We start from the raw sequence: 24,573 nt of genomic DNA on the forward strand, positions 1-24,573 counted from the left end.
ACGCAGATCATTTGTGCACACATAGGTGTTGAACATCTGAAAGTTTCCAGGAGGGAACATGAGCAGGTTTTTAATGTCAGAAGCTGCAGCACTCCACACACACAGAGGCAAGCAAAGCGGTTAACTGGTGCTCATTGTCAGATCAGGAGTCTCGCATGAAAGAGAGGAGTATGGGAGCTTACTGGGGGCCTAATTAAAACAATACTATAATACTAAAATACAGTGCAAGTAATATCCACCTTTCACAATTTCAAAACAGAAAGTAAAACAGCATTTAACAGTTCACTTACATAGATTGAATAAGCTCTGCGGTAGATGAAATTCAAATGGAGCAAAAAACCCCTTATGTAATGCAGCTACACTAAAACATCAGCAGGCGCATTTGATGTCAGTGTTTTTAAGTTCAAAATTAAAACACGAGGACAGCTCGTGGCTGTTGTTTTCCAAAGGAACAGTGCACTCAACAGAGAACGATATTGAGTGAACAGCACTTGTGAAAATTCAGGAATTGCATTTTAATTTTTCAGTATTAGATTAAGATCGTCGCATTAATTAAGTCCGCTCTGGGCTTCCACGGGAAACCCCGACTTAATCAGAGGTGCTAAAAATGAGAAGACTTTTGCCCCTAATTCAGTACTTCACCGTGCTTTCTCTTTCCCATTCCAGGCATGCAAAATAAGCGTCTTCACTCTAGTTCAGACAGATATGAAAGTAATATTATATTTACACATAGTTACACATATTACTCATTCACACAGCGTATCTGTAACACTGTTACAGATAGTAGCCAGCCGTAAGGATAAACATTTACGTACACGCAGAGCCTCGAGGTACCACGAAGAATGCTGAGGTCACGTCCTTGGCTTGTTTCTACAAAGTTTGGGGATTAAATAACCTGAGGAGAAATTTACACTTAGAGTGTTTACAGATGGTGATTGCTTTTAGGTTGGATTAGAAACTTGAGGATATTCCAACTAAATATACTTAAGTTAATGCTGAAAACACAGCATGTTTGTCTGAAGTAGTCATCGAGAGGTGTGCACACAACGCAGATTCAATTTTTATCAGTAAGAAATCACAAAACAGCTTCTGAAAATCTATGGCAGCTTGTATTATTAGTGTATTATTAGTTTATAACACAGTTCAGATCAATGATAACATGTCTATAAAAGCATATTGTCAGAATAATGGAAAAATAGGCACTGAAGGCAATGTTGAATGTGTTCCAATGAATGCTTTGTTAGAATAAACAATAATAGAGAAGTCTAATAATCATTGTTTCCCCTTTTTCAAATCTAGACACAATCTCCTTTAGAGAGAACTTCCTGCTCACAGTGCTCATATCGATGATATAAGCTGACCTTCACGTTCATTAGCATATCTTGACACGCGAGCAAATGAACAAATAAATTTGATCCTTATTCAACGTTTGCTTTTTTTTTAAAATGCATTTTTAGCGCCAACGTTTAAACTGCACGTTGATATTTTCTCTTTGGGTGAAAAAAATCAAGCGAACGTGAGCAGCAGCAAGGAGGGGAAACCAAGATTTCTTGTGACTTCCTCACTATTTGGCATATTTTTGTGTTGTGTGTGTTTGTGTGTACTTGTATTGTGCATGTTGTGGGGACCTAAAATAGTTTACACAATCACGCTGTGGGGACTCGACCCCTTTTTCGGGGACAAAATAAAAACCTCTAGGGGGGCCGGGGTTAATGCAAGTAGCGGTTGGCGTTAGAGTTGGGAGAAGGAAATGAATGTAAGTCAGTGTGATGTGAATGTGTGTGCGCTCTGCACCGCTGCACCTGCTCTTTAGGCTGCAAGCTCGATAGAGGAGATGGGTGCTTTAAAAAAAACTAGACAGGAAGAAGCTTCGTACCTTATTGAGAGCGACAAAAAGGTTTCAGCTTGAGTTGATTGACGTCAGTTTGGTCCAAAACAGGGTGCGAGCAACAAACGATGACACAAACAGGCTGATCTGTACCTAGGACAGAATCCACTTTGACGGTAAGTCGGCTTTGTTGAAACAAAAAAAAGATGAATTCTTTTAGGGCTTAAAAACAGGGAAGCACTCTGCTTCATTGTCGTTTTCTCAAACCCTCTTGACTTTCAATGACTCTCAAAATAGTGAAAGTAATATCTGTCGCAAAACACGGCATTTGCAGTTATTTAAAATGCTTTTTGTTGTCCATACTGACGTATTTGTTTGAATACTGGCGCGGGAGTGAACTACAAAACTGTTTGGTGGTGTGCGAATGCACAGTGTCGGGGTGGAGGGGAGGTAAGAGACACGGCGTACACTTATTTCGCTTGTATGCTGGCACATTGTCAGTAAGCCAGGAAGGACCCTCCCCTGTGTTAATACTGTCTATTGTGAGCGTGTGCGGGGTGGATGTGGTGAGTATTAAGTTTGCTATGGAACTATTTAGGGAAACTTTGGAACGGAAAGTGTCTAAAGGAAAGAATAATAATGAGGGAAAACAGAAAACAGAGGTACAAGGCATTACTCAACAATAAAACACACGTCAGACCTGCTTACTGCCTTATTGTTGCAATTCAGTACTTGTTTATCAAATCTTTTTCTGGTGAACTGCTACGGGCTGAATATAAAGCTGTTGATTGAGATTATATCAGTGTGGGTAAAATGTGACGATGGGGTCCAAACTTATATTTTTCTTCCTCTTCTTTTCTGTACAGGTTGCCGGTGGATAAGACCGAAAGAGAGGCCGCAGGCACTGAAAGCGTGCACACGGAAGGACGCTGTGTTGATACATAAGGAGCCTCTCTTAATCAGAGGACACAGAGTCAGGCTCCAGTGATGATCCTCACATCCTTTACAGGAAGGAGCACCCCGCAACTGGAGTACCACCTAAACACACATCTGCACACCTGGATGGACCGCTGCAGAAAACAGGAGCACTTTTTCGCGTGTCCTCATCTTCCACACTTGGGAACGTATTGACAGAGTGCAGTGTCTCACACAGCATCTGTGAGAGCCTGAGAGTGGAGAAGAAGGTCAGCCTTCGTAAGTGGTGTGAATGAGGACTGAGTTTGCTGCTTTCGCTCAGTGTTCCCATTTCACACCAGCGCCATAGAGACCGGGACAACAATTTAACTGGGAGGGTGGGGTTAGCGGGAAGCCCTGGAGCAGAGTGGAGAAAATACCGCTGGACTGGAGTTGGTTTGTCAGGTGGACACCATGCAGTCAGACGACCTCTTCATTCGCAAGTTTCGCCGTCAGAATCAGCGGCCGCCTATCGCAGCAGTCAACTTTGACCCCAAGAGGGAAACGGGTGTAGTGGAGTGGCCGCCAAGAAGGGACGGCGATGGGGCCGAAGCGGACAGCCTCACCCCGAGCCGCGCCGGGTTGACCCTGCGGTCCATGGGCCGGGGGCACATCATGCAGAGAAGTAACAGCGATGTCACACTTGGGGACTTGGACTCCTCTGGGAAGGCGGGGGGGAAAACAGCGCGAGCGGTTGGTGAGAAGGTGGATGCTGGGGTTCAGGGAGACACAGGTGTGCTGTTACACAGGGAGTACGGCAGCCTGTCATCACTCGAGAGACAGACTCAAGCCCAGGAGCCAAGAGCAGACGACCAGGGACCCCTGAGTCCAAGTGCCCTCCGCTTCAAAGACCCTTTCCTGCTTTTAGGGCTGCAGGGACACCCTCCAGAACCCGATGGATACTTTCGAGGTGTTTGCACGGTGGATGGCCCAAAACCCGTTAAGCCACCAAAGCCTGAAGGTCTTAGCAAAAAGTCTAAACCCACGACCTCTCAGGTCCCTCAACCAGTTCCATATGACAACATCGGGGGCGGAGCCTGGGTGAGGAGCTTTGCTCACTATGACGTGCAGAGCATCCTGTTTGACCTAACCGAGGTAGCCACAAACAGAGACAGCATTGGACGGAAAAAGAATATCACCTCAGGGGCTTCAGCTGCCTCCCAGCCCCGTCCCCTCTCCCTGTCCACCCCATCCTCCCCTGCGCAGGGCGGGGGTGGTAGCACAGGGAACGCAGAAGACAACGAACAGTCAATGATGCTAGATGAAGGTGATGGCAACGATAACGAGCTCCTCCTCAGCTGCCCCCACTTCCGCAACGAGACTGGAGGAGAGGAGCAGGCGGGCCTGGGTCGATCCCAGGGAAGGAAGGGACTCTGGTCTAGCCTTCGCATCCCCAACGATGCAGTTTCGGTCCTGGAAGAGCCCAGAGAGAGCAATGTGCAGCAGCAGGGCAAGAGCAACTACTTCATAGAGCATGCTGATCTGGGAGCCCATTACTATCGCAAGTATTTCTACATGAAAGGTACGTGGCACAGTGTCAAAGGATTACGATCAATTACTTTTCAGCTGTTCCCTGTTAAGTCTAACACTCACCAAGATTTAGGAATTTTCCCGTCCTTTATAGGCCATGTGAAATTCATTCAGTCACTTTTTTATGCTTTTTATTTTAATTTAGCCTTTCCTTGTGAGTGTTTATTTATATGAGTGTTTACTGTGTGTGTTGTGAGTAATAAAGGGTCAAGAGCCTTCAGTTTCCCTTCAGTGCTGTAGGTAGGAGTAATTGCACCTGAGTCACTTTATTTTCAGCAACTGTTGAGTTCGCCATCATATTGCCTTGATATGAAGAGGTAGAGTCTTCTGCTTAGAGAGGTGGTTTAAAGTAAATATTAGTCACTTTGAGATTGTTTTTTTAATAGATGAAATAGATGAAAATTAAAATGCAAAATAGAGTTATGGTTTTGAACCTCTTTCTTTTACATTTTACATTATGTTGCCATTTTTGGTCCTCCATATAAATCCCCCTCACCTCCCCTCTGTTATAATTTTTGTACAGGTCCTTATAAGCCTTATAGGTGCTCTGATAGTTGTTTGACCCACTGTGGGTCTTCCGGTCTCGTTCCTCTCAGTATTTATTTGTCTGTCCTGCCGTCGCAGAACATCAGAATTTTTTTGGAATTGACGAACGCCTCGGGCCGGTGGCCATCAGCTTCCGTCGAGAGGAGAAAGAAGGATCCAGCGGCGCTCAGAACAACTGTAGAATCATATTTCGCACCACAGAGGTAAAAGCAGCGCGCTTCTCCTGTCCTGTGTGTAAAATTGATTCGACCGGATGTGTTGAGTGTGAATCCCGTCCGCAGATGAAGACTCTGCGAGGTTCCATCCTGGAGGAGTCGGTGCCCTCTGCGGCTCGACACACGACCCCCAGAGGCTTGACTCCCAAGAGGCTGTTGGAGTTCATCATGCCTGAGCTGAACCAGCACTGCCTTCGCTTGGCCTCAAACTCCCCCAAGGTGCGGGACACCCTGCTCAAACTGGATGAACAGGGGGTGAGTAACGCGACACCGGTGATACTGAAGACTGCTGCATGTGTCGGGCAGAAAACTGTAAATTGTGTCAAACGGCATCAGATAGGGTTTGTGTATTTTTCTCCACTTTATGTTAAAAGCCTACAACTGCTGTCCAAGAGGTCATTTAACCCAGTTATTACATTTGCTTCTATTCCATTAGAACTGGAGCTGTAAGCTAATTGTTTTCAAGTTGATTATGTGCTGCAGAAAGAGTAAAAAGCAAAAAGCTCTCACTTTATTGTTTTTCTCCTGTATTGTTTGACTTGGAGCCTTTGCTTTTTCTTCTGTATTTATCGCAAATATTATTGACTGAGTAAGATTCATTCAAATTTCAATTTGTTTTTAATTAACACTTCATATTTTGTCGTGATTAAAAATTTTAACATTTGTTTGTCACGCATCCTGAGCCCAAAACATTTAGTGTCCCAATTTGTTTGAAAAACACTCAAAAGAAACAAATTATGAGATTTAAATAATGAAATCAAAAGGTACTAATGAATATAAAAATGCACCAAACATTTAATTAGTGAGATGCAAAATATTTTTTGCTGATTACCCAACATTGAAGTCGTTTTTTAAAAACCCATATTTCTTTATTTCTATTGACTTTTTTGACATTGCAGAACCTGCCAAATGCTGAAGCTCCTTCATTATCCTGTAGGTGCTCTCTAGCCCACATCTGAAGTTATATATTCAATTTAATTCAATTTAATGTTATTTTATTTACATGTTGCCAAATCACAACAACACTTGTCCCCTCACGATGCTTTATACTGTAAGGGATAAGCATCGGCGTAACTTTGTGGGGGGTCTAAAATAAATAAATAAATCTGTGTAAATTCCACGATGACTAAACATGCAACTATTTTGCTGGTAATACCTGAAATAAATAAAGAAAATCAATAGCCTATTTATGCAAGATAATTCATAATATTACGCCCCTGGGTATAAAGCTCTACAACAGTAGAGATTAAAAAAAAAACACATTTAGACGAACCTCTATAACCAAATATTTTAGTGACAGTGGGAAGGAAAACTTCCAGTACATCAGGATAGCCATTAGCTGCGACCAGTTGGAGGTGATGGGAGGAAGAAAGGACAAAAGACGTGCTGTGGAAGAGCGAGTTTAATAAAAACGAATGATTAAAGGCAGAGTGGCGTATAGACACAAAGTGATCTGGGTGGAAAGTGTAAAACTGCAAGAAATGACCAGTTAAAAAAAGTCTTGGGAGCTGTGATGAGTTTGATTATGTTTACATTCAGTAATACCCAACTCCCTTGCCTTTTCCTGTAAAGTAAAATATCAAATAAAGGCTAGAAATGAGAGTTCTCACTCTAACTCTGTATATTTTTCAGTGCTCAATAACTTTTGTGCCTCTCTATCTTCCAGCTGAATTTTCAGCGAAAGGTTGGGATAATGTACTGCCGGGCCGGGCAGAGCTCAGAGGAAGACATGTACAACAACGAGAGCTCCGGGCCGGCATTTGAGAAGTTTCTGGATCTGCTCGGGGAACGGGTGCGACTGAAGGGCTGGGAAAAATACCGAGCTCAGCTGGACAACAAGAGTGAGCTACAGACACTTCATTTACACCCACATCTATTGGCTACATCTCACCTTGTCGCAGTACGATTATCCGAAGGGCATCAGTGCACCACAGAAAGCCGAAGATAACTCCTATCTAGCCACATGTAATCTGAGTAATGCCTGCAAAATAGCATAGTCACTGCTGATTATCTCTGAGCTGTTTTCCCTTGAGTGAGCAGCGGAGAACAGCGAACGGGACACATTTCATCCCGGCTGTGACAGCCTGAGTTTAGTGTTTCCTTCAGAGACGTTGACTGATTCTGCTAAATCTCTACCTGTCTGTCTCTTTCTCTGCGTACCTGTGCAGCCGACTCAACTGGGACACATTCGCTCTACACGCGCTACCAGGACTACGAGATTATGTTTCATGTGTCCACCATGCTGCCCTACACAGCCAACAACACACAGCAGGTAACAGCAGCCACAACCTAACAGGCCCGTGACACATGGTTTCCTTTTCCTGCTCTTTGTGTATCACAACACAATTCCACAGAATTGCAGTCTTCCTTCAGCCTTTGTTCAGTATTCTTCAAAAGACCGAATGAGCCACGATTTTCATTACGTAGCTCTCTGCGTACCGTCGTGCTTTAGTAAAAGCTGCAGAAAAAGCCTCTGCGCTCCACAACAAGCATGACATAAAAATCCTGCCCCCCAGTGTTCACTCCCACCATGAAGGTATTCACTGCAGGCCGTCTTCTGTTCATCCGGCTGTCCTGTTTTAACGTGCCGTCTAGGGTTTAAGCCTGTTTGATGTCATTTGCAAAGAAACTGGACATTGCATGTTAATATAGATTAAAGATTTTACATGGCAGTGATGGGGCACTGCATTGCCTCTTTAATCTGCAGCCTCTGCAGCAGCAGCAGCGGTTTAGGCTCCGGTAGCTTCGGTGCAATAATCTACAGCCAAGCCTGCGTTTATATCTTGGGTTTTTGTAATCTATTTTTATATGTTTGTCTATGAAGAAAAGCGATTTAAATCACAACAAATCTCCCAAAGTATGATTAATGAAGTTCAGATGAAAAGACGCAGGAGTATTTACAACTTATTTAGTTTATTTATTCTAATAAACATGATTAATTGTCATTGTTTTGTTCACGTTTAATGCGTCATGTACAGAGCATTAAAACGGAAGAAATCATGAGTAAATGGGCCGATTGGTAAAACACGATCGTTGTTATGATGAACTCGCTTATTTCATTTGTAGGCCTGTCTTGAAGCATTATCTGTCTGCTCTTCCCTTAAATGTTTTTGTTTGGTAGGTAACTGTTCTCAGGTTTAATTAGCTGCAATGGCCTCTGGTTTAATTAATGTCTGTGTTTCTGTTTGGTCTCATCAGTTGCTGCGGAAGCGCCACATCGGTAACGACATTGTGACGATCGTGTTTCAGGAGCCGGGCGCTATGCCCTTTACTCCGAAGTCCATCCGCTCCCATTTCCAGCACGTCTTCATCATCGTGCAAGTTCACGAGCCCTGCACCGAGAACACCTACTACAGGTCTGACTCCATCATTCTGCAGCTAAAATTAAAAAAGCACTTAGGAAAAGGAAATCAGGGATTTGGGTTCTTTGTGTGAGAAGTGGCAGATTTAAGTAAGCTATAAGGATTTTTAGTCGATCTAAAAAAAAAAATTTAAAAACTGCGGGTGTTAAGAGTCACATCCTGGTATTTGCGTGTGCTCTGTCGCAACAACACTCCAAAACAAAACAAGACATAGATTGAATGTTCCTGCTGCACCCTCTCCTCACTCCTCATTTCTCTTCCTCTCAGGGTGGCTGTGACACGCTCTAAAGACATCCCATTATTCGGGCCTCTGTTCCCCAAAGGTGCCCGATTCCCTCGCTCGGCCGCCTTTAGAGACTTCCTCCTGGCGAAGGCGGTCAACGCTGAAAATGCTGCAGAGAAGTCAGAGAAGTTCCGCTCCATGGCCACCCGCACGCGTCAGGAATACCTGAAGGACCTGGCGGAAAACTACGTGACCACCACGCCCATAGACTCCTCCACTAAGTTCCCCCTGCTCTCCCTTGGCGGAAAGCGCAAAGACAAGATGAAGGGCGCCAAAGGGGCCGAGCTGCACAGCAATGGGGCCCTTGTGTGGGCGGTGATGGTGAACAGCATAGATGAATGGGAAGCCGGAGAGCACAAGCTCCCCTGTTTGCTCGCCGTGTCGACCGAGTCGGTGGTGCTCATCGAGAGGTACTCGCGCAAGGTGGTGTTCAACTGCTCCTGTCGCGATGTCATTGGCTGGAAGGCGGTGACAGAGCCCAAAGACGGGGGGCCCTGCTTAGATATCTTCTACGAGCGCGGGGAGTCGGTGTCGATCAGCATGATGGAGAACCAGGCAGAAGACATACGAGAGGTGGTGCAGAGGCTTGAGGTGGGTGACTGTGAACCAAATCGAAATTTCTGCGTGACTATTTTACGTCTTTTTCATTCCTTCACCCGAATCTGCTCTTCTGCAGCTGGTTACACGGGGCTGCGAGGCGCTGGAGGTCACACCCCTGCGCGACGGAGTGGGGCAGCCCGGCTTCCTGATGAACGAGGAGGGCTTTGTGACGGAGCTGCAGCGGTTTTGCTACGCTGAGAGCGGAGGCCTGCAGCTGTGGGCTCGCGTGGTGAGGCTCTGCGGGCACTCGCTGGTTCACCTGAGCCTCGACGAGAGGACCAGGCTGCTCCGCACCGCCCACAAGATCCACATCACCGTCATCCCACCGGACGAGAACGGCAAGCCTCGCAGGTGGGGACGAGAAGGGAGTCGTGGGTATTGAACAGGGCTTGTGGGACAGGTCAGATCGGAACAACACAAGAGCTACTCGCCTCTCACTCTTTAGTGGGTTACAGCCTGCAGTCAGTGTCACACCAGCTGACTAGAAGCAAGTCAATCCCTTTAATGATCTTTAATCACACTGTCACATGCTGCACTGCTGCTACCACCACCTTTCCATTCAGATCAGAGGCAGGACAGAAGCAGCTGTGGAGGGGACTGTTTAGATAAATGTAACCGATGCTCAAAATTCTTCTTTCGTTACAACAAAGCGCAAAGTCTCACAAAGACGTCAACGATATTTTTCCTCCCATCTCATCTTAGTTTCAGCTTAGTTAGCTTTTTTAAATTAATTTGTGTGTGTGATGTTTTTTTCCTCCATGTTCTGCAGGAGTTTCTCTGAGCTGTATCTGAAAGCCATCAAGGATGCAGAGTGCAAGCCCGGTGAGAATCAGTCAGGAGAGGCCTGGGTGCTGGACGAAAGGGAGGAAGAGGAGGAGGCAAAAAAAGAGGATGATGATGTGAAGACGGGCGGGGTCGAGGAGCCGGACACAAAGGAGGCGCAGGCGGAGACCGACGAAGGCGAAGAGCAGCTCTGCGATAAAGTGGAGAGCGAGCGCAATCCGTACTCGCTCCTCACAATGCCCAGCTTACCTTTGTTACGAGCCACATCTCTGCAGGACCAGCCGGCCAATCAGGGCCAGGAGGGCAGCGCTTCGCAGCTCCCGCGCAGCTACTCTCTGGAAAAACAGCTGTCCTACAGCGACACTTGCGACGCGGGGTGAGTGCGACTAAAACTTATAGAGGTGTTCTTTGAAGTGTTACGGCGGCGTCATGAAGAAACACAAGAAATGAAAATCAAGGAAAAAAAGAGAAGCTAGATTTTATAGAGGCTATTTAAATGCATCTGCTGATGATGCAAAATCTCCGTCACTTTGTTTTTATGTCACTTTTCTGGTTCAGAAGTTGAGGCACGGACTGATTTTATCTTCAGGGAATTTAGCGCCTCCACTTTTAAATGTTTGACATTGTATACTCACTTTGATGTTCCTGTTCAAATTGCTTTTTTAACTTTATTTTCTCTCATGTAGAAAGTGTAGTGTAGTAAACTGACACTAGGATATAATACTCAAAAAAATGAACGCAAATCGGATCTTGATGAATGAAAAGGACGTAACAGCAGTCAGCAGAAATCAATATTGTGCTTCAAAATTCAAATTGTTCAAGAGCTCCCTTCAATTTCGAGCGATATGTTTTAGTCTTTATTTATGTTTCACTTCTACTTGACTACATTTCAGAGGAAAACACTGTATTTCAGTCCCAGTGTCAGCTGGGATAAGCTCACTCCCACTGTTATTCTTTAGGGCGGATGGATACTGTGGTGCTCGTGCTTGTTCTTTTATCCATTATAGTCACTATAGTTTCTTTCTGAACAAATGAAGCGTTGTTAAAAAATATTAATGACAAACAGTTTAGGTTAAACCTGAAGAAGGATTTCTGATCTCCTCAGAATAAACAGAAGTTTGATGATATCAGTCGGAGATCTCTAACTAGGAACAATATTTTCACAATATTCTGTTCTTGCAAATAAACGATTAAGGGGGTTGATAACAGAAAGGAGCAGTTTCATCAGCGTGTATCATGGTTAAAAACTACTCAAGCAACGACAAGCCGTAAATACTGCTGATGATAGTATAGCACATTTAACATCCCCACAGTCATAGAGCTAACTTTTGATAATATAATCCCTTTTTCCTGATTTAATATGAACTGAAATTGAAGACTCTTTCCACCGCTTGCTTTTCTAATTGTCATGAAGCAGGTTGACTGGCCAAGCAGTTGATCTCCTGCTAGTGATTTTTCTTAATGAAAAGCAAAACAAAAACATCTTCAAGAACCATACAAACAAGTCAAGAATGATAGCCATGAAGCAAGCTTGCTTTCAATTCAGAGGTTACTTACATAATGATCTGCACTGTGCACTCTTTCCTCATTTTCTTGAGTATCAAAGGCCCCTCCGCATCTGTCTCGGGTAAATCCCTTTAACCACACTGGTCAGCTTGAGGAAAACGCTGTGCATAAAGGAAATATTCATGAGGATAATATTAAATTCTGCTGCTCGCTAAATCGAATTTGACTTCTTTTTATCGTCACACAAAGTAGTACTGAGAAATTAGACTGGACGGCATCACGTGATATATTTGACAGATAATTCTGCGAGTGCGCCACAGTAAATGTGAATCAGGCTCAAATCTGAGCCATCCTGGAGATTACTTCTCTGGTTTCTGTTTTGACCTTTAGATTGGTTTAAAAAAATAAAGCCTCAACGTCCAATTTTCATTGGGTTTTTTGGGGTTATTTTTTCAACACCCTCTTTCCCTCCGCCCCGGTGTGCAGGCACGTGTATGACAACGTGGGGTTGAAGGTTGAACACCACATCTATGAGAACATCGGGGAGCTGAGGGATGCCACACCTGATCTGATCCTGGAAGTCAAACCGAAGGTTCCCCTCGGCGACGAGCAGGTGAAAAAACAGCGCGCCGCAGCACCTCTCCGTCTCCTTTCCGACACCGTTGTCTCTCCTTCATCTCAAACTCTGTCTTGTCTTCAGTTCATGGGAGCCGAGTTTGGCGATGACAAAGCCTCGGCGAGTGACTCCTCTCTCTCGTCTTTGCGGCTGTCAAGTGTGGACCGAGCTGAAAGAAATTCACGAGCCCTGAGTCTTCATAACTCCATCACCAAGAGTAAGTGCATGCTTATTTAGAGCCTCATTGTATGTGCATAACAAAATCTAAAAGGGAAAATCTCATTCAGACAGAACAGCAGACACAGCCGCAGCTTAAATGAAGCCGAAATACAACAATTACACATGTTTGCGAATCATCTCTGCCTGATTTAACCTCAAATTCCTTTTTCCAGATTTCCTCTGCCTTAAAATCCTCTCTTCATTATCCTCCCTTTAGTCCCCACTGCATCCCCTTTGTTCCTCCTCTTTCATCCACGCTGCCCCCTATTCCGCTAATCTAATATCATCCCTGCTCCGCTGCCACCCCCTGCCAAGGCTGGGATAAAAGGGGGACAGATGGGTAGTGGGAGGGGTGGAGTTTTAGGCAGCCCCAATTCAAGGAACCCCTCTTACACCATCTGCTCTGCCTCCACTGAGACTATGAGACTCATCATTTAACTGCTGTAAGAGCACACTTGCTCATCCTCTCATCATCAGAGTCTTCTGATATTTTTTTTTCAGGGGGATGCAGGGTTCTCTCATTGAAATTTAGCTTCAAAATATGTCTTAAACCAGTACTTTTCACTACCTTCAATGTCATTAAAACCCTTATATTCACAAAAATTCACCAAAACTATTAAAATGTTAAAGCTCCCTGTCTTGCACCGTAACTCTCATGTACTATATTTTGATCGCGTGCTCCTATAAATTTCATCTTAGTTGGTCTGACATGGCCAAGCCGGCACATCAGCTCATCTGTGCTCTAAAATCTGACCAGCAGTAACACAGCAGCACCCCCAGGTGGGGACTCTTTGCTATTGCAGAACCAGAAGGAATCAGCTGCTTCACACATCCCAGTCCTCTTGCGCTGTTACCTATAATCTTAGGCATGTTTAGTGAACTTTTTCCTCTGTGTTACAGTTCTCTCGGAGACAACAGATTCGACTGAGGAGGAGTGGCAGTCGATTTCTGACCTGGCCACAGCCTGCCGCAACATCCTGGAGGCTTTGTCACGAGAGGGTGAGGAACTGTTTATATATACTTGATAAATGTGGATTAGACTGTAAATAATGCATCAAGCTCCTAAAATGTTCTGCACAATCACAGGAAAATAGACTCACTTTACTGTAAGTAAATAACTGTAACATTGCCTTAATTAGCTACCCATTATGCGCTATAACTAAAAGCATCCTGGATGAATGCCACTTGGCCTGCACCTCCACCCCATCAAACACCTTTGGGACCACTTAGAAAGACTAAACTTTAAGCCCAGCCGAACTTCGACATCTGGCCTCGCTAATACTGCATAGAAACAAACCTCTGCGGCCAGAATTAAGATGCTGGAAACTCTTTTTAGAAGAGCAAGGGCTCCTGTAAGAAACAGATCCGGAATAGATGTTTAAATGAGTGATCTAGTTGTTTGTCCTTTGGCCACATAGCATAAGGGTTCCCAGATTGACTGCTCAGGTGCACTGTTGTTGCACCACCTTAACAAATAGAATAAAAAATAACTGGAAGTAAAGAGTATTGCAAATGCTACCTGTCTGCCGGACATGTCAACAGCCCTCAGCCTGCGGGCATCATTTGTTGGGAACAGTTAGCTAATGCGAGCATGGTGCCAAGCAAGCAATGCATCAAATGAGCAGTCACAACAGTTTTCGTGTGTAGCATGTCAGAAATGTTGGTGTGTTCTTTGGTGTGTTTGGGCACAAAAAGTTGCATGTTGTATAAAAGTGTTGTAAAAAGGGGGGCATGCAGTCGTCTGAAAAACTAAGAACATCCCTGATTCTGTAGCTTGTAGATCCACGATTAGCAGCAATAACTTGAAGTAATTGGTTACTGTGTGACATTATTTGTCTCACACATTATTGTGGAGGATTTTTGCCCACTCTTCTTTACATGTTGCTTCAGTTCATTGAGGTTTGCGGGCATTTCTTTATGCACAGCATTAATAGGTTCCCACCACAGCTTTCAGTCAGGTTGAGGTCTGGACTTATTGCAACACCCCGAGTTTTTTCATTTTCAGCCATTTTTTTGCAGATGTGCTGCTGTGCTTAGGATCATTGTCCTGTTGCAAAATACAAGCTTTAGCTGTGGACAGATGGCCTCACATTTGACTCTAGAAATGTTCACGGTCGACTTGATGAGTGCAAAGTCCTGTGGCTGCAAAACAAGCTCAAAGCATCACCCCTCCACCACCGTGCGGGACAGCTGGTATGAGGCGATTTGGCCAAATATGGCATCAGGCATTAAATGCCAAACATCTAGTCCAAAGACATTGTTCCACAAGTTTTTGTGTAAGAGGTTTTCTCCTGGCAAACCTTCCAAATAAGTCGTACTTTTTTAGTGTTTTTCTTACCATACATGACCTTTAACACATGATCCCCACGTTGGTGTCGTCCCCACATCATCATTATACTGTTGGTCCAGGATCAACATCCCAATTGACCAGTGAGCCTATCTGAGATTTTATTTACCATTAGTCAAGCAGTTAGCTAACACTTTTCTGAAAACCAACATGAGTAACCTTAATTTGGCTAACAGCAAACCTAAATTGATTATATAGTTGTTATTAATATTGTTATTAATAACTGTATGAATTAATTTAGAATGCTTGAGGTAGAAGAAGAAGAAGATGATTCCAGACGAGAGTTTTATATAAAAACAAAGGTGTTTGGGTTTTTTTTCCACATTACAAAGAAATGACATCACAACAACGTGATTGGTCGGTTGCAATCTTAACATTATTATGATTAGCACCTACACCAACTTTAACATTTAAGCTGCTAACTGAATGTGAAGGTGCAGGTGTAGGTGCAGGAAACTACCAAAACTTCTGCTTTTATAGAGGTGATCACACCTGCTGATGGACAATTAACCAAGTGCAACTGATTAGCAGGATCTGACTCCTACTTACCCTCTTAATTCTTATAAATGCAGTGAGAGCGTACTTAGCTTGTCACAGGAGTGCATAGAGTCAAAACATCTTTATTGACTTAATCAACTTTCACATCTCTGTCTCATCACATTTTATTTAATTTACTGTATATATCACTTATGATCATTATAATAATGTGAATAATGTTCCTTATCGCAGACCGCAAAGCCGGAGACCCCTCCCAAGCAGGCGCTGATCAAACTGACGGCAAGCCAAAAGAATCAAAGGAGAGGTGGGTTGCTATAAAGTGCGTCTAAGCCGAAGCAGTTCAACATCTTTGTAGTTAGCGCCTTTGTCTGAATTACTCCCTTTTCTCAATTCAGTTAGAACGGCACCTCTATTCTCACTCAGTTATTTAGACTACATCCAGCTGTTTGAGTCAACGTGATGGCTTCTCGCCGCCATAAAGAGAAGCCCCTTGCTGACTCGGTGATGCAGTTCTGTGTGTGACTCACTGCTGTGGCTTTTTTTCTTTAAAACTGTAGCTCCATTTTTTACTTGTCTTCAGTGGCCTTGTTCGCCTCCTCCATGCTGAGACTGAACAAACAAAGTCCTGCAGATCTGCCGGAGACAAAACAAAGACAGAAACAAATGTCAACAGTAGATAAGCAAAAACAAAGTTGTGAATATTTCTTTGATAAATCAAGTTCACATCAAAAACACAACAATAAAATCTTCAAGTTATGCACACATTATAGTTAACAATTGGAGTGACGCTGACAGCAGTTAGAGCGCATTTTCCCACCTTTGTGTTATTAAACACGCAAATTTATAAATATATGGGGGAGGGTTTCCAGTTGTCAGATCGTATTTGGTGATCGTCATGAAAACCAAATGAAGTTTCTTTAAAGATCAAACACGCTACACTGCAATTTCTGCCCTTTTCTGTTGTTTAAACCTATCGCACTTTAAATTCACTGCTGGGAGGCCGCTTTTGCTTCGCTCCGTGGGGTGTACTTATTATGTACAGCCGCAGTCAGACGAAATGCATCGTGGGATGACTGCGCTCGCTCAGAGCGGCTCTGCTCGTCGGATGTAGCAATTACTGTAAATTGATGTGTGAGCATTACAAGTTTCATTAAAAGGCAGGAGGGACAAAGCGTCGAGCTCCGAGGCTGTCAGAGTGACAGATGGCGTCTCGAGCAATCAAGCAAATTGAAAAGTTCACACATTTGGTTCGAGAGGAAAGGAAAACTTTTCCACTGCAGGCTTTTGTTGATTTGATGGCTGGGATGCTGAAACACCCTGACGCTTTGTGTTATATTCATGCATTTATTTTTTCAAGATATTATTTATTTATTTGTTCGGATTAGAAAGGGGGAAATCATGAGGTCATCGTCATGTGATCGCTTTTGACAAAGTGTCACTGCCGCTCTCTGTTGCAGTGACTCTCCAGGCCACCTGGAGGAGAAGGTGTCGCAGCTGGAGGCCATGCTGAAGAAGCTGCAGGATGACCTGCAAAAGGTGCTTTGACTTCCATGAATGTTTTTCTCTCTGTGGGTAACATTTTTCAGGGATCCTCAGCTCAAGCAGAAAAATCAGCAGGTAGAAGAAACTATCACTTAAATCGCTAAGCTTCTGTCACTGCGGAGAGATGATTTCCATTTGCCAGTGCAGCCTTTTGTTTACTCATGTCGAATCACAGCTATACAGATGCATTAAATACACACGAAAAACAAACAAACAAAAAAAAAAACACTATAAAAAATCATTTATTTATTTATAATTTCGTGTACAGAAATTATTATCAGATTTCTTTTGAAATTCCAGTATTATACATTTTTACATGTATTTATGACAACTCCTTCAGTGCTTTGATAATGTGATGATGTGCTCTGTTTGTTGGTTTGTTTTGTTTTGTTTTTATTTTCATGTCGATACCTCTGAATGCTGTGTAGCCATTTTCACACATGAACTCCAGACGATGTTGATGAGTCACATCAGGACTTTTGTGTGCAGCTCCCCTTTTTTGTCGTATTTAACTCACGTCAGAAGTGTTCTTACTAGCGGAAATGCTCGAAGCGGTGCAGAAAGGGGTGCTTCCTGAGTAGAGCGAGCGGGAGGCCCGACTTGTGGCACGCACTCGCTGTGAACTGAGCTACCTGCACGATTCTCATCACTCGTTCTTGTGCACTTTATACCGCTCGAGCACGCAACCCCGTCGGGTGATTTATAGAAAAGATCGGCGGTGCAGAGCATGTGTGAAAACGGCAAGTGTCAGGAACTCAAAGGCCACTTTACGCAACGTTTCCGGAGCCTTTAACCACATCTGATGGCTACTACAGACAAGTGGGCATTGTGTTGCGATTTTTTTTTATTTTTAATTATTATTATTTTTGCCAAACACTGTATATGTCCTGTACTGTATATGTACAAAGCAAACATATGGCAGTTTTTTTCTATTTGAAGTCCTTGTTTAGGACTGCAACTATACCTATTTTCAGCATTGAGAGATCTAATGGATATTTTTCTAATCATTCACCTCCGAATTTCCAATGCTGTAATAACAAGACAAACAAACAAACTAAAAACAGAACATTTGGTGCTGAAACAATTAGTTGATTGAGAGAAACTGAATGCTTCTTAGTGCCGTAGCCTCTCAGATATGAGGATTTGCTGCTTTTCTCTGTTTTACTTTAAAACCAAGCAATATTAAAAAACATTAAGTTGGACTTTTGCAAGCTTGATGTGATTGTTTTCCATAGTTTCTGGCATGTGATCGATCGGTGAAAGTGTTCAATGAAAAATAATCATCAGACTTTTCAATCACGAAAATAACCCCTAGTTGCAGCCCTACACCCCACTGTAAGACGCCCTTAAAGCACTGATTTTAATAAATGATATGCAACAGTGAAAAGTCAGCAAATGTTTGGTTGTGTTTACCTGATAAATGTCTAAAACAGCAACAACAACAGCAAAAAAATCTTTTCTTTCAAACAAGTGATTGACTAATTGTTTCTGCGCTGTTTCGGGATGCGACTTTATTCTTGCTCACACCACATTGTGTTGTTTTTATCTCATCACTCTGTGTGTTTATTTGTACCATAGACTGTATATAAAGACCGCATACAGAGACTGTTATATACAGTCTATGACTTGTACCCACAAGTTGCTTAAAGCCACCGGTGCACCTGCCGCTCTCCTCCCATTCCTGCCACAGCCATCTGAGCAACAGCTTTTTTTTTGTTCTGTTGTGTGCCGATGTCTTACAGGAGAAGGAGGACAAGGCGGTGCTGCAGGCTGAGGTGCAGAGCCTCAGGCAGAACAACCAGCGGCTGCAGGAGGAGTCACAGAGCACGGTGGCCCGTCTCATCAAAGTCACCGAGCTGCTGTGCAACGTCAACAAGCCTTGTTAGCTTCACCGCCGCACGTGCGTGCACGCACGGAAATCAGCAGAGTGATGCAAATCGTACAGTGCGGGTTTTTTTACGCTCGACACATTTACTTTGTTCTGACATATTTTGAAAACACACACACATACCTATCCTCTTTAATCTCACAGTCTCTTGTCCTGAATCCTGGACTTGCCTGCTGGTGAGGGAGTATGCAAATCAATTTTTAAGGGGAAAAAAAAGACATTTATCACCCAGTGATGACCTTTGCAGACTGACCGACACAGGCTGCTGTGTTGATGTGCTATGCCAGAGTGCTTCTAGTAGTGTGTGTGTGTATGTATGATTCGGTGGGTGTGGATGTGTGTGCGTCTATATATTGCTTCAAATACTTGACGAGCTGGGCTTAATAGCACTTGCTTTAAAAGACTGAGAGACACTGAATAGCATGTTTGGTGGTGTTTTAGCCAAAATGACCAAAAGTGTATATATATATATATATATATATATATAGTTTATGTATGTAAATATATATACACACAAAGTGTGTGTGTATATATGTGTGTGTGTGTGTGTGTGTGTGTGTGTGTGTATATATATATATATATATATATATATATATATATATATATATATATATATATATATATATATATATATATATATATATCACCAGTAATATATGTGAATTGTAGTACTGCTATCCTGCCAGACATGTAGTATGTAGTTGCAATGTCTGAGTGTGGTTCTGGCTGATAGTGTGGAAGGCCTTGATGTAAAAAACAAGAAGGAGGGAGAAAAAAGGGGGGAGACACGAGGATTACAAGCCTGTAGGCAGCCTTCTACTTCAAAAGATGTAATGACTATAACTGACTCGCTTCAGAGTCCATTACGTAAGGACATCACACTCCCTGCCCTCTTCACTTCTCAGTAGTACTGTATTTAAGAAATTCTCTTTTTTAGGGAGAGACTATTAAAAAGCGAAAGAAAGAAAAAGCCCATGAAATAAGGGACGTAAACTGGAAATGCTTAAAAAAATGAACTGAGCATGCGTGTCTGTCTGAAGTATGTGTGGGGAAAAAAAGAGTGTTAAAGGGACGCTGAATAAGGGTTATACCTCTCCTGAAGACACAGACTACAGCAGGAAAGAACTGCTCCGGCTTCCTTCCATGATTGCCTGTAGCTGTTATCTTCTAACCTCACTATTGTAGCAGCCATACTGTAGAAGATCTCCTCCTGCTGGCCTGAACCACTGAATGCCAAAAGGCAGCTTTTTATTTCAGCTGGCAAAATAGCTTTAGGTGTCCGAATAACAGCACCTTTGAACTGATAGTGAAATACAGAATATTGTATTTAAATATGTTTTGTGTTTGGCGGATGTCTACCGTGACTATTTTTGGGGTAATTGTTTACTACTGCTCATGAGTGGTGGCAGTAAGGACGATAGGTGAAGTCTTACCTTTCCACCCTGGTGTGTGTTTGTGTGTGTGTGTGTGTGTGTGTTTCTGTGTCATTCTTGCACTTTTTTCCCTTTTTTTTTTTTTTTTAATGTAAAAATCAACCCTCGGTGGGGCACATACTGTACTTTCTTTAGGCTGCCCAGGTAACGTCTTGTTCAACATAAGGAGGTGGTAAGATCTCATCCCCCTGACACCACCTTACCTCACCTTTCTGTGTCCACTGCTGACGAACAAAGTGCGTTCAGAGGAGTTTTGGACTGCTTCTCCTCAGTGCCAACGAAAAGCCCAGGCAGCTCTCCCAAACCCCACACAAACTAATCTCCAAACTCTGAACTCTGAACTCCGAGTGGAAAAAAATGGGAATGCCAAACGTTCGCTGGACGCCCAGAATCCGTTGTTTCTTGTACAAACTTCCTCTTGTAATTTTATTTTAGAGTCACTGTGAATACCTGGTACCAGCATATTAAGATACAGTATATACAGATTAAATTATGAATCGAAAACTTTATCAGTATGCGAAGATACTGTATGTACAACTGAACCGCTCCATGTTAGTGCATTGGGTTGTGTATGCCTTCCTTTTTGCAGGACGATGACCAATAACCAATGCAGACGAGTATTGATCATGGCCGGCCGGCTCCCGTTTGATCTCCTCTTCATGCTGAAGCCTCGAGGGCCGCGAGAAGACCCGTTTTACTGTATCTTGTATAGTTATTTAGATTGTAGGAGAGGTTGGTGAAGCATGAGAATGTGCCAAGCAACTTCTGAGCTCCCCTCCGTATGTGTGTATCTATAAAATGTAACTTATTAATCAGTGCAAATGTGGATTTTCTTGTAGCTGTTTTAACTGGAGGAAAGTCGTGAGGATGAAAATGTGAAACAAGGCAGAAAGGAAGTGGGCTTGCTTCTAAGTTTGACTTTCTTTTGTAGACGACCAGCAACTATGATATAAGATGACAAAATGCTATCTGAAACTCTTTAATGTAACTATGGGTCTTGTTATTGTTCGAGCTTTTTCAGCTATAGCTCTTTCATATTTGATAAGGTCTTAAAAATAACACCATTAGGTACGCCTTAATGTGTAAATCAGAAAGGATGGTGCAACTGGTCATACTGGTGTTAATGTGAAGGCTTATTTCTCTGACTTTGTGCCTACCTTAAAAAAAAAGTAATGTATGCTAACCCAGCTTAGAGTTTTAATTTCTTTGACTTTGGTTGCACTTTTGTTTTATTTCCATTTTATTTTATTTTAATTTTTTTGTGCCAGATGAAGGATTTTCTAAGAGACGACAACATCTGGTCTCATCCCGCTGGTTGAGGAAAAGTCATTTGGGTATTTTGGTACCACGTGATCTGAAGATCGGATAATAATAATAGATGTGTGTTGTTAATCTCAAGCATCACTGAAGCTTCACACAGCTCGACAAGTACCACAGATTGTTAAGAGAAGCGACATATAAATATATATATGATTTTTAAAAGTCAATAAAAAGGAAAAAGGTGCTTAAAATGACGGCTGATGATGCGTTGAAATCAACACAGTGAATTTGATGAACTCGGTCTGAGTTCATCACCTATTAGAGATGATTGTGTGATTTTTAAAAATGCACTTTAATAATTTCAAAGGGATAAATGTTGGGAGAGACAACGGTCACCGTCTGCTTAACCTGATATGACATCAAATACCCTGAAAGCAGATTACAAGGAGAAATCATATATTCTGTGTTGGCTTGGATTTTTCAAATCTGGAATCTGAGGGATTTTGTGGATCACGGAGCAGGCAGGTCACTCTTTTAAAAACTAAACTGTGAGAAAAGACTACTCTTTTTAACTTCAATGCCGTTTGAGCTGTAGCACAAAAGTTCACATTTTTGGCTGGTGTTTCTAAACTCTAGAGCTTTTAAAGGAACTATCTTCATCCAGTTTTTGGTGAAGATCTATACTTTAGCGACTACAGAAAGTTTGATCTTTGCCAGAACAGTCGGATGAATTTGTCCAAGAACAGAACGACTGTGACGAAGGAACAGGTGAAAGCAGCTCAGAGTTTGGTAACAGCATGATGAGTCACACAGAGGTGAAAGAGACCAAATCAGATTACTAAAAGCACGTAAAAGTATGATGATAAGGCAGGAAGAAATACACTCGTCAGCCAGTTCATTAGGTACACCTGTTGTTAACACATATCTAACCAGACAATCACATGGCAGCAACTCAGTGTGCTTGGGCGTTTAGATGTGGTCCACACGACCTGCTGAATATCAAACTAAGAATCAGAATGAGGAAGAAAGCTATTTAAGTGACTATGAGTTTTACAATGCCAGATAAGCTGGTCTGAGTGTTTTAGAAACTGCTGATCTCTTGGGATTTTCCCACACGTTTACAGACACCAGATCCAAAAAGAGAAAATATCCAGTAAGCTGCAGTTTTCTGGGCCTTGTGGGGATGCTAGAAATCACATAAGGAAGCAGGTAGACAAGCAACATTGGTTAAAATGACCACTTGTTACATTGAACGTATGCAGAAGAGCATTTGTGAATACACAAGGCATTAAACCTTGAAGCAGATGGCTCCAGCAGCAGGAGACTGCACCCTGTGCTACTCCTGTCAACTAAGAACAGCTCACCAAAATTGGACAATTGAAGAATGGAAAAAACTCGGCTGGTCTAATGAGTCTCATGTTCTGCTGTGACATTCAGAGGGTCGGGTCAGAATTTAGTGTGAACAACATGAAAGCATTGATCCATCCTGCCTCGTATCATTGGTTCATGAGGATGATGTAATTGTGTGGGGGATATTTTATTGGTGCACTTTGGCCATCTGTGTATTCAGAAGCAGTACTTTTGCATCCATAATAATGTTGGGTTCTTCTATATCTGCTGTCTACAGGTAATAGTTGAGGTGTGAATCCATCCTTGTTCTTGAAAAGCATGATTTAAAACACTATCGCTTTGCATTGAACACTAAAACCATTTAAATCAGAATAAAATGTCTCACATCCATAGGCAATAACCAGTTTTATCAAACTTTTATTCTATTCACAATAACAAAAAACAGTTTCTAATAAATATAGCATCAAATTGTACTAAAGAATATAAATAAATAGATATATACATGTATATAGCATATGTGCTTATAGACTGCACAGGTTGGATATTTAGTGAAAGGACACATGCCAGTGTTTATTTATTGTTTATTATTTATTACTGAGAATGAAAAAGAATCCTCATATACCCTCTTCATCCTGTGGGTGCAGAGCTGAAAAAATAGGACAAAGAAAATGAACGAATGGTTTGCACATTGCAGAACTCCAGATTCCTTAATTGTTGTATCTGGTGACATTTGAAGCACTTCTGCTTTTCATCAGATAATAAAAAACCAAGCAGCACCATCTTAAATCGCCTGTGAAAGGTCACATGACCAATAACGTTTATTAGGATTGAGATCTTAAATAGAATAAACAGTCGGTTAGCGAAATCAATGAGTTAAACACGTGCCTCGTTTTTAGGCATTTGTTTCCCTCAATATGTACATTTTTTTACTTATTGTTTATCCTATATCCTCCTGAGAGCTGTGGAAAACCATAGACACGTTGGTATTGAAGTATTTTAGCATGTGGAAGATCTGTGGCCGTGACACTTGACCAACTTGAAAATGCATCCAAGAAACAGACAGCTTAACTTCCTGGTTGTCATTTGGATCAGCTGAGCAAGCACCGTGCGGTGACAGGCTCTGGCCCTGACAGTTCAAAACTCCACCATAACAATATCAGCTGGCAAGTTGGGCGCAGTTTTGTTTGTCGAGATGCTCTCTGTCATCAAACATCCCACAGGGGAACTGAAAATGCTGACAGTGTAAACTACATCGCACATTGAGTTTAATCTGGCTCATGTTTTGAAATAACGAGACCACATTCGCACTTTCCCATAACTTTCCTTCCTTGCGAAGGAGAAACAGCACATCCAAGCAGACGAGCATGTTATTGCTAAGGAGATGTAATGTTTCCCAAGTTCACCATGTTAGTTTAGCAAGGCAGCACCTCGTAATGAACACTCAAGTGCAGATGAGGCTGATGATCACCCCATCTTTGCATTTTTATTCCTTTGATCGGTTTTATGGCAGTCCATTCAATAATTTCTGACACATCACCAAAAACCAGAAATCACACAGCATTAGAGGAACAGACAGGAGATCGTCTGGCAACCACGAGTGTGTTTTCCACATTTCAATTCAATCCAAGGAACATTTTTAATACTTCTGTTGTGATCAAAGTGCCGAGCTGATTAATGAGCTGAAATGATCATGCCTGGACTCCCTGCTGCACTCTTCACAGCGCTTCTCATAATCAGCTGCTCAACATGTTACCAGTTCCTTACACAACACCAAAAACATTCCCCATAAAACCTTGTATCTTTATTTATTTAA

At 42.6% G+C, this 24,573-nt stretch overlaps 1 protein-coding gene across 5 annotated transcripts in view; it reads left to right on the forward strand.

Moving 5' to 3' along the window:
• Nucleotides 1–21,661, forward strand: part of sipa1 (signal-induced proliferation-associated 1) — a 37,464-nt gene extending 15,803 nt beyond the window's left edge. For 2 of the 5 annotated variants that reach the window (XM_026181747.2, XM_026181745.2), the window contains exons 2-16: nt 2,695–4,304; nt 4,937–5,061; nt 5,140–5,328; nt 6,740–6,914; nt 7,242–7,345; nt 8,272–8,429; nt 8,703–9,309; nt 9,395–9,669; nt 10,088–10,477; nt 12,094–12,220; nt 12,308–12,440; nt 13,343–13,441; nt 15,519–15,591; nt 16,745–16,823; nt 18,572–21,661. In XM_026181747.2, coding sequence (XP_026037532.1) covers nt 3,197–4,304; nt 4,937–5,061; nt 5,140–5,328; nt 6,740–6,914; nt 7,242–7,345; nt 8,272–8,429; nt 8,703–9,309; nt 9,395–9,669; nt 10,088–10,477; nt 12,094–12,220; nt 12,308–12,440; nt 13,343–13,441; nt 15,519–15,591; nt 16,745–16,823; nt 18,572–18,715 — 3,786 coding nt within the window. In that variant the 5' untranslated portion in view covers nt 2,695–3,196 and the 3' untranslated portion in view covers nt 18,716–21,661. Of the gene's footprint in view, nt 1–1,857; nt 2,005–2,694; nt 4,305–4,936; nt 5,062–5,139; nt 5,329–6,739; nt 6,915–7,241; nt 7,346–8,271; nt 8,430–8,702; nt 9,310–9,394; nt 9,670–10,087; nt 10,478–12,093; nt 12,221–12,307; nt 12,441–13,342; nt 13,442–15,518; nt 15,592–16,744; nt 16,824–18,571 lie in introns of those variants that run through there. The other 3 variants (XR_013911891.1, XM_026181746.2, XM_080307505.1) reach the window with 3 other exon arrangements.
• Nucleotides 21,662–24,573: the final 2,912 nt, after the last annotated feature.

This window comes from Astatotilapia calliptera, chromosome 10, assembly GCF_964374335.1.
Source record: "Astatotilapia calliptera chromosome 10, fAstCal68.1, whole genome shotgun sequence".
Taxonomy (NCBI): Eukaryota; Metazoa; Chordata; class Actinopteri; order Cichliformes; family Cichlidae; genus Astatotilapia; species Astatotilapia calliptera.